Source organism: Thunnus albacares, chromosome 5 (genome assembly GCF_914725855.1).
Source record: "Thunnus albacares chromosome 5, fThuAlb1.1, whole genome shotgun sequence".
NCBI lineage: Eukaryota > Metazoa > Chordata > Actinopteri > Scombriformes > Scombridae > Thunnus > Thunnus albacares.
In genome coordinates, this window is record NC_058110.1 from 20371328 (window position 1) to 20384699 (window position 13372).

Consider the following 13372-nt stretch of genomic DNA (forward strand, 5'->3'; position numbering starts at 1 on the left):
CCGAGATAAAGAAAACCCACTGTAAAATCATAAACATAATATTATACACCTCTCTTAACCCCTCCTAATGTGGAGCTTATTTCTAGGCTCCACTGGTTTTTTTTAAACAATTTCAAAACGATTCTACCATTATTGCTAGGTTCATTAGTGACCTTAACGCTTTGATAATGATCCAAGTATGATTCATCTTAGAAACAATGGTATCTCAGATTTCTCTAAAATTTATTAATTGCACCTGGCTTGGAGATAATAATGTCTCAACATCTTCCACATTTCACAAAATAAAAACAGGCCTAGCAGCCTTTAATCACCTCAAACAGACAACAACTATTATATTACTGATTAACCTTCTAATTAACTTTCCTGGGTACTGTCTCTGACATAAATGTTGTCCTTGTGCATTCACTGGCACATCCGTTTGCTCAAGGGAAGTTAGCCTCCACCAATACTTCCTAAGAGGGCAATGACCAATTTAATAGGTAGGAGAGAAACAAGAGGCAGGTGTTGTTCAAACGCTGGGTGTCTTTTGTGCATGTCTGCCCTTATCACCTCTAGTAGATATTATAATATATCATTATTTGAGTGACTAACCTTCATAACCGACTGCTTGTCAGGTCAACAAGAACTGAAAACGTCGGACTGACTAGATTTGACCTCTGACAGCTTAAAAAACCTAAAAAGAGTTTGTCAATGGAAAGGCCAGCGGACTACAAGCTATGGGGCGTAGAGAAAACGTGTCAATTCCTGCGAGAAGAAGGACTTGCAGAATGGGAAGCCAAATTTAGAGGTTGGTTTTCTGGTTTGTTGAAGTAAATTGATGGTTTTAGTTAGTTTTCATATTATGACTGGCCCAACTAAGTTAGAACCAGTTAGAGCTCTTTAATGTTAACTAACCATACAAATGTAACCATACTATATAAAATATAACTATTAATATAATATGAGTACCATCTGCTGGGGACCAAGCAGGAAGACACAGGAAATGCGTCTGAATTGGGCCCTAAAAGAAGTCAACAAAAAAGAAAAAAGAAAAAAACAAAAATACAAATACAGCCAATTGAACTGCAGCAGAACAGAGTGACTTTCTCAGTCACAGTCACAGTGACTGTGTTTTTCCTCTTGGTCCTACAGTTGGATGTTTGAGTTTCACTATGCAGAATGATGTCTGTGCAGTGTCTAGTTGACACTCGAAGGCTGTTTTCACATTCAACTGCAGAAAGTAGAAAGTTTTTCTGTGCTCTCTGAAAATCTGGTTTTATGGGCTGAGTCTACGAACATGATTGGTGACATCACAAATAGTTTGGAAGCCAATCCTGGTCCAATATTCAACTTACACAAGTGTGATGTCGAAACTTAAACCATGCAAAAAAACTGAGAATAGAATTAACAGTGATGTAGGAGAAAGCAGTTCTTTTGAAATGAAATATATTTGCATATTCATAGATCTGGAATTTTTAATGAGAGAGGAGTAGATGCCATTTTAAAAAATTGAACATGGTAATTGTAAATTTTTGTGGGAAAAGGAGTTCCAAGAATAGTATTTTTATGTCTTAATACATGTCTGGCAGGGATCTTGAACTGACCTTAACAAAACCGACCAAACTAAACATAGTTTCTGGATAGCCAAACCAATTTAACAGACAAAGTGTGGACAAAACACAGTAACTCCAAAATAAATAAACACTAAACAGACAGTTTGATAGTAACTCAATATTAACTATGCAAATAAATACTAACTCTAAATTAAACTAGGATCTTCCCCATTGAAATGTGTCATGAGACATGATATCTAATACCAAGGCTACTTGTCACAGAAAATACCATATCATATATGACTGCTATTTGCTTTTCCTCAGAACACAAAATCACTGGTACCAGGCTGGAAAATATCACAGCTGATGATCTGGAGAAGATGGGTATTGAGTAAGTGTGTCCTGATGTTAAACCAAGTTGTCTAAAAATTATATGGATGGATTATTTTGGATTTTGGATAAAAATCTTGGATAGAAGATAACGTGTGCAAGTTGTTTTTTTTTTGTCTAGGAGACGTGGTGATCGCCTGAGAATCTGGCACATTATCAAGATAAAACTCTGGAAGATCCCAGACCAAAGCAAGGTAATATAGCATGTATCAGTAACTGTTCATCACACTACATTTCAGAGTTATGGAAATAGGAGATCTAAAATATAGAGGAGCTGAAAAGCATGAAGAATAAGCAGAAAGTGAGTGTGAAAGATGTCAGGATCAGTGCATTAACCTACATTATCACAAAATCAAGACTGTGTATGTTTAGAGTTGTTTTGAGATGTGGGAAACTGGACAAAATGAAAATGAGGAAGATCACAGTATGAAAAGTCTAATTTGCTGATCCCTCAGCAGAACTGGTTTTACTGGTACTGTTTTGGATAATAATTTCCCTGGGTGTGTCTAATGTTTGTTCTGTTGTGTTCTGCAAGGTGTTCAATGATTCCATCCATGGTCATATCAAGTTGCATCCGCTTCTCGTCAAAATCATTGACACACCTCAGTTCCAGAGACTACGAAACATCAAGCAGCTTGGAGGGGGTTATTTTGTTTTCCCTGGAGCATCCCACAACCGCTTTGAACACTCAATCGGGTATGTCCTTATGTTTTCAGAGAGACACAGTTATGTGTCTTAAGGTATTCATTCACAAGCCAAATAAAGGGACCACTGATTTGCAGTAAAGCATCAAATACAAACAATAAAACCAAAGTAAACTCATCGCATACCTTGGTAGAGGTACTGTATAACAATTTGGGGTTTTTTTTGCTGCTGTATGTGCTGGTACAGGGTGGCATGCTTAGCAGGACAGCTTGTACAAAATCTGAAAACAGAGCAGGAGGAACTCAACATCGATGACAGAGACATCCTTTGTGTGCAGATTGCTGGACTTTGCCATGACCTCGGTGAGTGATACACACATGCATGTTGTAGTTTTTTTTTAAATAGTTTTGAATTGCAAGGTGTGCTTACGAACAAAAATAACATTAGTTTCATAACTGCTGTTATGGATGTCATCATTGACTCATTCAATAAAAAGCAACTTTGGGCTGCACTCTTTGTAGATCTGATGAATGTGTGCATTTCACAAGAGCACAAACCATTGATGTTCCCACACCTATCTATGCTCTAATTGACACAGCACAGCACTCCTACAAAACTCATGTCAAACATCTTGCTCAAAAACTAAAAATTTAAACTGGTTTCTTGTACTGGAACAGAGGTTGTTTCTCTTTTCAAAGCAGAAAACAATCTACCATACTGTGCACATTGGATTATGGTGATATCCTGTATGCTCATGCTGCTGCCACCACCCTTTAACCTCTGGATACTATCTACCACAGTGCCATTCCATTCATACAGCAGACAGCTATCACACTCACCACCATGAGTTATATGAAAAGTTCAGATGATTGTCACTGACATCCAGAAGGCATCTGTGTCTTCATTTATAAGACATTGATACCTGAATTACTGAGTAATTTAACATCTTTAATTGAGCTCAGAGCTAATAACCATGACACAAGGTCACAGGGCAGGTTGGCTTTAAAAGTTCCTCACACAAACTCTGAATTGGGGAAGACTGGTTTCAGGTACTATGCACCTTATTACTGGAGTGAACTGCAAAACCGCTTGAAGTTAGAGACACTTGTTCCTCTGAGGGATTTTTTTAATATATATATATAATATAGCTGATATTCTTCAGAATGTTTGTGATTGTTTCAAGTAGTGTGTCTGTCAATGTGTATGATGATTGTTCTGTGATTGTGATGTGAATGAACCATCTTATTGTGATCCTTTGTATATGTAACATGTTCTCAGGTCTCTGTTGCAAAAGAGATGTTAATCTCAGTGAGATTTCCTGAATAAATAAAGCTAATAAAACTATCCGTGAACATGGCAAACATTTTTGACTTGCCAAAGCAACTTGCTCAAAGGCAAGTTCAAAAAGTCTGCTGTTGGAAAGAGGAGCGAGAGAGGACAATTGTTTTAATATACAATAACAATACACACTTTCAGACAGTCTCTCTTGGATGATTTCAGACACTTATTCATCATTGTCATTTTGAGTTGTCAGTGACACATAATTTTATGTTATTTTAATTTTACACACTTTCAGACAGTCTCTCTTGGAAGGCATTCATAGTGTTACTTGTCTGCACACACAAAGAGTGACAGATTGTTGTGTAAAGAATGAAAAGAGAGACCTTGGCACCCTCGTTTACTCATTCACTACTACATACTATATAATACACTCAGTAGTATCTTCTGTAGCGAGTAGGGAATCATGATTTCAGACACTTATTCATCATCATCATTTTGAGTTGTCAGAGCAGAGAGGCAGAAATAACATCACTTTGTTGATTTTAATCATTTTGTTCATATTAGCTCAAAGATTCATAGTCACTGAGTATGTAGTTGTTGACTTTTTGTCTAACATATGCAACTGCATCAATGTTCAAATGCACTTCCAGTGCTTATAACAGTAAGTGAACGTACCACTATTCATACTGCTGTGACCTTCAGCGCTCATTCTGAAGGTCTTCTGTTCATTCAGTGGTACATTTAGTCTGTTATAACTATGTTTAGTTCAGTACAAAACTAGGCCTATACAAGAACAATTTATAAGCTTATGAGCTCAATAGTCTACTACAAATAACACAATCATTAACTTATATTTATTTTATCAACATCTAGGACATGGACCCTTTTCTCATCTGTTTGATGGAATGTTCATCCCCAAAGTACGTCCACGTCTGAAGTGGAAGGTAAGAAACAATTAAACTTTTTCTGTTGTGTGTGAGATAATATAACCAACTACAAAAATAAATCATACATTAAAAATACACAGCCATAGACAGAAATACCAATCTCTATACCACCACCACTGTTTATATGCTAAACACAAAACTACATCCAGCAGCCAGCTAGTTGGAGGAATGATTACAGCAAGCAAAACCTCTTTCAATGTACATTTGGTCACATGACTATTAACAACCCTTTAACAACATCTTTTGGTGCCTTGGTGTTTGTATTTGCACAGATAATATGATTATCTGTCTAAATAATACAGTAAGAAGGGCACAAAGTTATCACTGCCAGTGCAGCAGTGTAGTAATGTCAACTAACATGACAAAAGAAATATGTGCATGTCTGTTTCTCTAACAGTTTAACAACCATCAACACAGATCCATCAAACTTAATTTTTTAAAGTTGTTGTTCGGACACTCAATTCAGGTCACCTGAGGAGTGAGGAGACATGACAACAAGTTATAACAAGCATCTCTGGTCCACCACCAAGCCACTTTGTCAGTTTTACTGCATCACTTCCTGGCAAATTTGCCCTCATTTGCATAAAAATGAAATTTTTCAACTTTCAACCTGCCTTGTGAAGCGATTTGCTTGTGTCCCATAGAAAATAAATGTGGGGTGAATGTCATGTTGCACCACCTTCACTTATCAAATGCCACTGATATCACTATTCACCTGCTTTTAGTGCCATCACGCATCACTAATCACATGTGATCTACAAGAACTATCAATATGGCTGTAATTAGTATAGTTAATGGGTTGGGGAGTCAATGGTGGTTTTCCAGCTTGAGGCATGTTTTCGAATTGTTTTATTGATTTGAGTCCAGTAGTCCAATCTATCCCTCTATTTTTTGAGTTTATTATTAATTATTATTCAAATTATGCAACTTTTATTTTAAATGTTTCTTTTATTTACAGATCTATTTTAACATAATGACTGTAGGTTTTTTTGTACTTTTGTAACCTAGTGAATTTATATAGGTAATACATTTGCTCCACTGTGAGCTGGACAGCTAAAGGTTATTGATTCATTCCTTGCATGGGTTATAGCTTTTCACTGTTTTCATGATTTGAGTTTAGTAGTCCAATCTCTCCCCTTTCTCAGTCACAATATGTAATTATGCAAACACTTTTCATTCATTTCAATAGTTAATTTTCAGGTAAGCAGTTAAATGTCTCAGAGATGTGTAAAGTTCACCAGTTTTTAACCTGCTGTTAAACTAATTAAATCAGTTTTGTAAAATAATCTTCATTGTGTCATTCACAATAACTGTCACGTCACTGTGACATGTCCTCAGTTCAATGGCTTTCATAACCAAAGAGTCCTCCATCTCCTCCTCCTCTCACTCTCAAGTCCAGGGGTTTGGACACTGGGCATCTTTCCCACCTCCAGAGGTGGAGGACTCTTTTAGTGAGAGAGCCACACTGAATGACACACTGAATATTATTTTACTAAACTGATTTAATTAAAGTTTAACAGCAAGTTAAACACAGGTGAACTCTCATTTTACAAATGTCTGACACACATTTAACAGCTTACAGTACAACAAACAAAAAACTACAGTCATTATGTTAAAATAGCCCTGAAAATGAAACATTGGTGGAAAAAAAGTCTTTGCATAATTTTATAGTGTAACTCAAAAAAGGATATATTGGGCTACTATTGAGCTATTCACATATAGTGACACTATTTCTTGTGTTCTTTCACCTTGAAACAGCGAGTGTGTATCATCACATTAATATCCTATATGAATATGTCTTAATGTGTGTATGTTGCAGCATGAGACTGCCTCTCGAGAGATGTTTGACTACCTGGTGGATGATAATGATCTGAAGCCAGTGATGGAGCAATACGGCCTGAAGCTGCCTGAGGACCAGACTTTCATCACAGAGATGTTTGCAGGACCTCTGGACACTAATGCAGCTCAAGGCCAGACGGTACCTGCCAGTGTGAAATTGTGTGTAATCAGTCAGTATCCTTTTACAGCAGCCAATGTCTGATGCCATTGTTGTGCCATCGTCTTCACAGTGGCCGTATAAAGGCCGACCAGAGGACAAGTCCTTCCTCTATGAAATCGTGGCCAACAAAAGAAATGGCATTGATGTGGACAAGTTTGACTACTTTGCCAGGTGAGGTTTGTTAAACAGCAACTGTAGGATAATTAACTTTTTCCCTTTAGAGTTATGAACTACAATGTTATTTAATTACTACAATTACATTATCCTCATGATTATTTTAACAATGTTTGGCATTCCCCAGCATAGTATTGTTGTTTTAACTTAATAGGCTCATCTTCACATTTTCAGGGACTGCCACCACCTGGGCATCCAGAACAACTTTGACCATCAACGCTTCATCATGTTTGCCAGGGTGTGTGATGTGAAAGGGCAGAAGCACATCTGTGTTAGAGACAAGGTGCTGAAACTTTTACTGCTGCTTTTTTTTTTTTTAATCAGATTTTTTGAAACAGCAAAATAGCAAAGATGAATTGTGACAAAACTAAAAGCGATACTCTCAACAGGAGGTGGGCAATCTGTATGACATGTTCTACACAAGGATCAGTCTCCACAGAAGAGCCTACCAGCACAGAGTGAACAAGATCATAGAAGCTATGTGAGTACCTACCCATCCCATGTTGGTACTCAACATGTTAACATGTTGCTTGTTCACCTGTCTGATGAGGAGCTTATTTACTTTGCTTCATGATTTACCCTTTTGTATAGCATGCTGAAAAATGTTCTCAAAAGTGACAATATGTTGTGTTTATCCAGGATCACAGAGGCCTTTGTAAAAGCAGATGAGCACTTCAAAATTAAAGGCAAAGATGGGAAGAAGTTCACTCTCTCCACAGCCATAGATGACATGGAGGCCTACACCAAGCTGACAGGTTTGTAGAGATCACTGTGTGCTGTTAGCTTGTGTTTTTGGAACATCAAGAGAAAAGGAAAAGAGCACCACCTTTATAATGTTTAAAAAAATACTACATACACATCTTTTAAAACATGCAACATTGTCAGTCAATATTATCACAAAGTCTTTGAAGATTCTATAATACGTTAAGTAATTTCAGTGCTGGATGATCAGTCACTTACCTGCCTGGTGGTATCAATGGATGCTTTAAGTCTTCTAATTCAGCTCACTGTGTGCTATTAGCTTATGTTTTTAGAACATCAAGAGAAAAGGAAAAGAGCACCACCTTTATAATGTTTAAAAGAATACTATATACGCATCTTTTAAAACATGCAACATTGTCAGACTGCTGTCAGTATTATTCTTATTTTGAAGACTCTGAAGTACTTTAAGGAATATCAGTGCTGGATGATCAGTTACAGCACACAAAGAGACAAAATATTACAACTGTGGCAGAAACATCATATGCATACTGGCTGCTGAGGAATTATGTATCAAAACCTATGCTATAGATATCTACAGCGAGACTCCAATTATCCACTTGCATTGACCACATGTCCAGCCTTACTTACTTACTAAGCACTTTAGCTGTTCAGTTACAACAATATCATCTTAGCTTGCTAGTTAACAACTAATTATAAACTAACACAAACACATGGATGAATTGTATTTCTGACAAATGAGCTAAATAATATCACCCTGATGGCTTCAGTCTCGCTGCTCTAAAAGGTCATCTTCAATACAATCCATGTAGAAGTCATGGAAATAAAGAAAGCTCATTGTTTTTGTGTTGTAGCGTAGAGCTAGTTAGTCCTTAAGTATGATAAGAAAAACGTAAGACCAGACTGTTGTCTTGGTCTAACATAACCCTTTTTAGCTAACATACTAACAGTAACAATAATTCTAACAGTGAACAACAACAAAAAAACATAACCCAACAAGATAACGTAGTTAGCTAATGCAATGCTCTTTGGCCAAGGAAGTAACCATAGATATTTACAATATCGATGCCATGTTCGTCATATTTATCTGGTCTTCTGGTCACTCTCTGCAGAAAAGGATACCAGAATTTTGTGCTGCATTTGAATTTTCTAAAGAAAGAACTGCTGCCCTTACTGCCCTGCTGCTTGCTCTGTGTGTGTGTGTAATATGAATATTGAAACAAAATGCTATGCATGTTATGGCATATTTGACATGCACCGACATTTGACATTTTTAATAGTTATATCTATTTAAAACATATTCAGTCTCTATTCTAAATATAATAAATGGTCAACTGAGAGTAGAAGCAACTTGCTGAAGTTTCAAAGGCATCTGATTTTGATGATGTTTGTAAAATGAAAAATAATTACTCCAGATCCCATAAATTTAAGAGCTGTAATGAGTACAGATTGAGCTGCCTGCTTTTATAAATCAAGTTTAAATCTAATTAATTTTGTAATCTTTGTAATTGTTTTTTTCACATTTAAGAACAAATTAATGAAGTAATGTTTATCACATACTTATATAGCTTAGTTTTGTGACTTATGCCTCTCAGTTTACTGTCAATTATTTATTTGAGAAGCACTAAAATTTAATTTGTGACCTTGACTTTGGTTTGTTTTAACTGACGGATCTTCTGCTCTGTTTCTCTGTTTGTCCTGTAGATTCTGTGTTCGAAAAAATACTCAACTCCTCCTCCTCAAAGCTGGCTGAGGCGAGGAAGATTCTGGAAAAGATCATCTCTCGACAACTCTACAAGTTTCTGGGCCAAACAAAGGCCAAAAGGCTGCCAGAGGAAGGGGCTGCGCAAAATAGAAGAAATGATGAGAGATTCATTGATGTCACCAAGGTGTTCACCATGTCTTTGTGTGCCTGCATCGTATTACACTTCTGCTTGATGTGGACTAAAACACAGCCTATTCCTGTCAGTCCTAGAAATTGAATTTAGAGGATGTGATAGCAGCGTGAGCATAATTATGGGGTCAAATGTCACTTGTCACACTACTAACGCCATGTCTACACAGAAAGTATTTCAGCTGCCTTTCTGTTTACTCTCATTAAAATAAAAGCATATCTGTTCCGTCAGACGTGCATGAGATGGACGAATGAACAACACAGTTGAAACGCTTTCAGTATTGAATTCGGTTCAATCATGGCTCATAAATACTCTGCATAGCCGCTGGGGCTCAAGAGGTAGAGCAAGTTTGAGATTAATTCCCAGACTCTTCCTGTCCATATGTTGATGTGTCCTTGAGCAAGACACTGAACCCCAAGTTGTTCCTGACAGGCAGGTCAGCGCCTTACATGGCAGCTTTGCCACCACTGGTGTGTTTGTATGTGTGTATGAACAGTAAGGCACTTTGGCCTTTAAGGTAGTAAAGCACAGCCTATTTACATGTTAACATGTACATGTCATTCTCAAGGTGCGGTGCTGATAAAATGATTCTTTTATTAAAGCAACATCATCTGGCAAAATCAACTTAAGTATACGTTCATGTGGGCGTGCTCTGAACTGTTTGCTGTCAAGATGAAATGAGTCAAATCTATTGTCCTTCATACTTTTCTCCTCTCTCAGGAGATAATTTCCACTTGGAAAAGGGAACTGGCTCAAGCCCTCCCTGATGCTCAGGACGGGCTCAAGCCAGAGGACTTTGAAATTATTGTAAGTTTTCAAGTCTAATTACTTTCACTTCAATTTTCTTGAAATATTGGGTTTTGTTGATTATCATTTGATTCGTATCATGTTGCCTACCTCTGTTGTGGCATAATTTAATTAAATTGCCAAATTTTAAAAACAGGCTTGTCTCTCATCCTTCTCTTTTAGAAAGTCACTATGAACTATGGGAAGAAGGACCAGAATCCTGTTAATGATGTATATTTCTACAGAAAAAATGATCATACCAGAGCTTTCCAGATCCCTCAAGAACAGGTTGGATATAAAGCACTGACAGCAAGAATTTGAATCCTCTGTTTGTTTCTTGTGTGTTCATTCATTTTTCTTAAATGTATGCTACTGTCTTTCCTGTCAGATGTCTGAGCTGCGCCCAACATGCTTTTCTGAGACGCTGATCATGGTTTACTGCAAGAGGACCGATGACAACAGTCTGGAGGCTGCCAGGAACCACTTTCTCCAGTGGTGCAGTAACGAGCGCTTTCAGGTAATATTTAGATGTTAAAAAGCATAGAAATGTCAAAGGCTGCAGTGTATTAGTAATGGCAATATCAGCTGAAAGAAAGTTACCCATTAACACAATAGCCAGGTGCCTACTGGAACAATGAATCAATGAATGAAGGTTTTGTAGTCACTGTTCATTCTGACCGATAGAAGATCCCAAATGTGCTTCTAATGACAAGTCAAGTCAATTTTATTTATAAAGAACATTTAAAAACATTCTGTGTTTATGAATTTCATTTCATGTGCAGGAAATGGTGTATGCATGGTTTTTGTGTGTATGCATTGTTTATGCATCTGACCTCCAGAGTATATAGTAGTCGACTGTATCAAAAGCAGCAGAAAGGTCCAATAACATTAAAACAGCAACGTTTCCACCATCTAAGGACGGCAGTAAGTTATTTGTTAATCTTAGCAGAGCGGACTCAGTACTGTGGTGCATCCTGAAATCTGACTGGAATTTGTCTAAAATGTGTCTAAAAAGAAAAAGAAAGAAAAAAAAGAAAAACTTTTTCCAGAGCTTTTCAGAGAGAACACAATTTTGAGATTGGGTGGAAGTTATTAAGTGTAGTTGGATCTAATTTGTTTTTTTGATTAGAGGTTGAATGACAGCATGCTTGAAGGAGAGTGGGACGTAACCATTAACTAGGGATGAGTTTATTATGGATAAAATACTGGCCCCAACTGTATCAAACATTTGCTTAAGAAGATGAGATGGAATTATAACCAGCGGGCAAGTAGTGGGATTCAGCCGTGAAATAATGAGGGAGGGAAGTAAGAGAAATGGGTTCAAAATGATTAAAAATTGCAGGTTGTTTGATTAAATCAGAGGGACCATGGAAAAGAGTTAAGGTGTGAGACCTTATAATGTCAATTTTATTGATAAAGAATTGTAAGAAATTTGCACAGGTTTCAGGAGATACCTCTTTTTTAATTTTTTAAAATGATGTAATATTTTACTCTTTTAGCCTTGATACCACGCTGAGATTTGGGATTTTGGTTGAGGTGTGAGGAGGCAAAAACAATGGGCCTACGGTCTGATAAAACGCCACAGTATTAAAAGATCAGATTTTGTTACTGAAATAGACAATAGATCAGAAAATTCAGAGATAAAAGTATTGTTAAATTTATGAGGTCTGTAAATGAATGCACAGGGTACTGGACTTGACATGTCAATCCTGCACAGTAGCAATTCAAAGGTTGATATTTTTCATAAATAACAGAGGACAAAATCCTCAGTCCTCATTTTGAGCAAATATGTAAAAGTTCTATTACTCTCTGACCTTGGATCTGTTGTTAGTGCAGTCTATAGTGCCCTGGCTCAGTTGTGATGAACTGCATCTCTCTGAGTGCACTCTGCACTGCTCTTGTTAATACTGATGCATTTGTCCTTGTTCTCTTCAAATGCAGGTTGGAGACACAGTAGGACTGTAGCTCATCACTAATGGCTAAAACAATGAAGCTGAAGATGGTGGTAGCAAGCTGTAAAGCACTTCCTACATGTGTAATAATGAGTCATTTAATATGAATATTTAATTTCAGGTTTAGGGATTTCAAACATTTAGTGGTATTTGGTTTTAATGTGAATGATATGAATTGATGTGGAAATCTGATTATTATTTTGACTTTGGCTGACTTTTGATCAGAGGCAGTTTTGGTGGACGTTTTTAGTTATTTTATTGTAGCTTTCTTCACTTTCAGCATTTATTGTCACTTATTTACTGTTTTAAATGTCTCCATTATGGTGGTTTTATATATATTATTTTATATTATATCTATCTATATGCAATAAGAATTGAATAATGTGTGATAAATCACTTATTACTGTTATGATTACATCATATATCACCAATTTTACTACTATTTATTCTATGTAGCTCAACCTGCATGTTACTTTCATCAATGTTATCTATATGAATGTGATTAAGACAAATTTTGGCCTTTCAACTATAATTCTATTGAGACAGGTTGATAACAGATTGCACTATTTGAAATAAAACTGTCTCTCTCTCTGTTGTGTGTCCTTGTGTAGTTCAATTTCTTTCAACACCATGGGGAATCTTTTTTTTTTTAAATGTGCTCCAAAAAATGCTTTAACTTTTATGTTAAATTTTATGTTAAAATATAGTTTCTAGTAGGTAATATGGGAACCCAAAAGTTACGTTTTTTTAAAAAAAAAAAATCTTACATTCACAAGATAATGTATTGTGGCATGAGTTATGGTCTTGTCATTTAAGATAATAACTAGTATTCATATGGAATCTAATAATGGTCATTTGAGCTTGTGAAATGGTTTGTGAAAGTGTAATAAAGTTTTGCAGCTGTAGAAGTATTTTGTGTACGTGTAGTTAAAATTTGTGCAAGATTTTTTTCAACAGTGAAGTTTCACAAAGTCTAAGAGACAAACACACAAATTTCCTACCTGTGTGTGTGACACTGAAGTTGCAACTACAAACTGCAAGTTACGAGTAC

At 36.5% G+C, this 13372-nt stretch overlaps 1 protein-coding gene across 1 annotated transcript; it reads left to right on the forward strand.

The window, feature by feature from the left end:
- The first annotated feature begins 540 nt into the window (after positions 1-540).
- LOC122982503 (deoxynucleoside triphosphate triphosphohydrolase SAMHD1-like) lies at positions 541-12877 on the forward strand. Its single transcript, XM_044351837.1, has 16 exons — positions 541-787; positions 1857-1923; positions 2044-2116; positions 2458-2618; positions 2814-2929; positions 4722-4792; positions 6615-6773; positions 6865-6965; positions 7143-7251; positions 7358-7449; positions 7608-7723; positions 9393-9577; positions 10304-10390; positions 10553-10657; positions 10758-10886; positions 12311-12877. Exons 1-16 carry the CDS (start codon positions 691-693, stop codon positions 12332-12334), a joined length of 1692 nt encoding a protein of 563 aa, XP_044207772.1. The 5' UTR covers positions 541-690; the 3' UTR covers positions 12335-12877.
- The last annotated feature ends 495 nt before the right edge of the window (positions 12878-13372 follow it).

Bases quoted from the DNA above. Each gene is read 5' to 3' on its own strand.
- LOC122982503 (XM_044351837.1), top strand. From the start codon at position 691: ATGGAAAGGCCAGCGGACTACAAGCTATGGGGCGTAGAGAAAACGTGT. The intron at 2,117-2,457 runs GTAATATAGCAT...GTGTTCTGCAAG, and splicing joins AGATCCCAGACCAAAGCAAG to GTGTTCAATGATTCCATCCA. The intron at 7,724-9,392 runs GTTTGTAGAGAT...TTTGTCCTGTAG, and splicing joins GGCCTACACCAAGCTGACAG to ATTCTGTGTTCGAAAAAATA.